General features: G+C 53.2%; 1 protein-coding gene across 3 annotated transcripts in view; it reads right to left on the minus strand.

Moving 5' to 3' along the window:
* Window positions 1-2,711, minus strand: part of FTSJ1 (FtsJ RNA 2'-O-methyltransferase 1) — a 17,154-nt gene that overhangs the window by 9,194 nt on the left and 5,249 nt on the right. Inside the window, exons 1-2 of one of the 3 annotated variants that reach the window (XM_006165031.2) lie at window positions 1,361-1,446; window positions 894-972 (exon numbers count right to left, since the gene is read on the minus strand). The exons of the other annotated variants lie outside the window; for them this stretch is intronic. Of the exons in view, the coding sequence (XP_006165093.1) occupies window positions 894-972; window positions 1,361-1,408 (127 nt within the window). The 5' untranslated portion in view covers window positions 1,409-1,446. Of the gene's footprint in view, window positions 1-893; window positions 973-1,360; window positions 1,447-2,711 lie in introns of those variants that run through there. 3 annotated transcript variants of the gene reach the window in all.

Here is a 2,711-nt window from a genome sequence, read left to right on the forward strand (position 1 = left end):
CCCCGCTCCCCCGTCCCGACCAGTGCCACTACCATCCTTACTTGCCTGGACTTTTGCAATGGCCTTCTCCCCTCCCATCACACCACTTACAGCAGCCTGGGGAATTCAGTCCCAACTGGATCCAGGCAAAGATTCTCTCTGCTTACAACCCTACTGTGGTTTTCTCAGTGAAGAAACCAAGGTCACCAACATGACCCACAAAACCCTACAGGTTCTGTCCTATTACTCTCCTTCCACTCCACTCTGTTCCAACTGCATCAACCTCCTTACTGCTCTTCATATATACCAAGAACTCTACTGCATCAGGGCCTTTGCACAATCTGGAACTCTGCCCAGACTGCTCTTCCTCCAGGCATTCCCATAGCTCACTCCCTCACATCCTATAGGTCTCAGCTGTCAAGTTGGTAAGGCCTTCCCAGTCTACTGTATTTAAAATTCCGTTTCACTGATTTTCCTGATACCTATTACCTTTGAACACATGACAAAGCTCAATCATTTACTGTCCTTTCCATTTGCTCTCACTGGAGTTATCGGCTCCATGACATCAGAGACTAGTGGGGTTCTATTCATGCATGTTTTCCCAACAAAACAGGTGCTCAATAAATGTGTGTTGAATGAATGGTTGACTGAAAAATATGAACTGGACAGTTGCGGAGATGAGAAGACAGAGGGTGGACAGCAGACATGACACTGAAATGGTGACACAACTGAAATGGTGACACTGAAAGGGTTGGGGAGAAGACAGAGGCAGAGAGCAGGCAGCAGAGATGGGGAAAAGTTGAGAGGGGGGGAAAGGAAGGGAGTAACTGCAGAAGTGGAAGTCAACCGAAGTGGGAGATACAGAAGAGGACATGCCCAGGGCCTCTGCTTGGCCTCCCACCCCTGCTGTTTACCATCAGGAGCCCCGTCGCACACCACAAGGTCCGCAGGACAGCCCTCAAAGTGCTGAATGATCTCCTTGGCAGTGGAGAGCTGTGGAGAGAGGGAGGATGAGTGGGTCCAGGCCCATCCACTGCTTCCCTTGAACTCCACCTCACAGGGCCCCGGCCCACAGCCCCTGGATCAGCCAAATCCTCAGGCTTTCCCCACCTAAGACGGGGCTCCATCTTTAGGGAGCCAGCCTCATCATTTTTTGCTGTCTCTCTGTGATAATGATCCTGGTAGTCAGGATCTAGGTATGTGTGCTCAAGGAGGTCCAGGACACGAACTCAGGACCTCTGCCATGGAAGTCCAGCTGTGCCACCACCTGGAACACCCACTCCCCATCTTCCTATCATTCTGTCTCTCTTCTGCTTTCTGTAGTCTCCAGGTGGGGGCCTTCACTCAAGATGTACTCCAACACCCTCAGTTATACTCTCACCTGGGTGATGTCCCCCTGGATTTGTATCACACCTGGTAGTGGAGCCATAGCCTGTAAGTCCACAGCCACCACATGGCCAGGTCCCTGGCCCCTGTGGACAACAGGGCTCATGTCAGTCCAGTTTCATTCCTGTCCCCAATCCCAGCCTGCCCTCCTGGGCCCTCCAGCTTCCCCCCCTCCCCACCTCCAGCCCCACTCACCCAAACTTCTGGCTCAGCACCTGGCTCCAGCTGCCTGGGGCTGCACACAGGTCAACTGCCCGTGCCACACCTGGGCACACACAGGGAAAGTGACTGGTTAGTTGCACTTTACTTCTCCACCCTGGAGATTCTGCAAAGTTCACCCCTCTCCCCTGGTGGACACCCACATCTGTCTACTTTTAGGTGCCCAGCTCCTCTCAGGTATTCTTCACATCTTCCTGCCTGTCTCCCTGCCCTAGAGACCCTCCAAATCAGCCCACTTACCACAGGGAGCTCTGCAGACCCACCCCAATTGTTTTTCCCCTGTGCCCACTCCTTCATGCCCCAGTGATGTGCCCGCTAGTTAGAGACCTTGGAAGAGCTGGAATTCCTCATCGAGCTGTAGCAGCTTGAAGGCACTACGAGCACGCCAGCCGTTCTCCTTGGCCAGGCGGTAATAGACATCTCGCTTGTCCTTTGACGTCCGTCCCATCTCATGCACTGCTTGCCTAAGGAAGGACCTGCCAACAGTCAGCTGATGCCGCCCTAGATCAGGAAGCAGAATGGAGGGGAGAACCACACAAACCAAAGTGAGCTCCCCTGACCCCACATGACAGCTCACTCAGCAGATGGCAAGACTGAAGTACAGACACTGGCCCCACTGATTTTAGAGGGCCTGAAAGACTATTCTTTTTTTGTTTTGGAGAGGTTTTTGCTATAGGGTGCGTGCGCTTGCCAGAGAGACAGAGAGGCAAAAAGTGAGAAATCACCCCCTGGGGGGATGGCCACGCTGCAATCCCTTCTCCTCCATTCTCCTCTCAGTATCTTGGGGACGCACGCACACACGCCCGACGTGAGTTTAAGCCACCGGGTCTGGGACATGAACCACAGTCGACCACACGGGAGTCCAGCGACATAGCCTTTATGCTAACTGCTGGTCCCAAGGACTCTATTCTTGAGCTCTTAGTCTCCACTTCACTGCTTATCACAGTGCCCACCCCCCCCACCCCCAATCACTTACTCCACAGTTCCCTCAAGACCCCACAAACATGGCATTTATAGAGGATACACTAGTGACCCTGTCCACCTCTCATCACTGTCACCCACACTCCACACATTACACCCTGTGGTTCTCACTATCAACCTTTCTCTGTCCACCTGACACTGCACAC

Source organism: Tupaia chinensis, unplaced genomic scaffold (assembly GCF_000334495.1).
Source record: "Tupaia chinensis unplaced genomic scaffold, TupChi_1.0 Scaffold143793_1, whole genome shotgun sequence".
Lineage (NCBI taxonomy): Eukaryota > Metazoa > Chordata > Mammalia > Scandentia > Tupaiidae > Tupaia > Tupaia belangeri.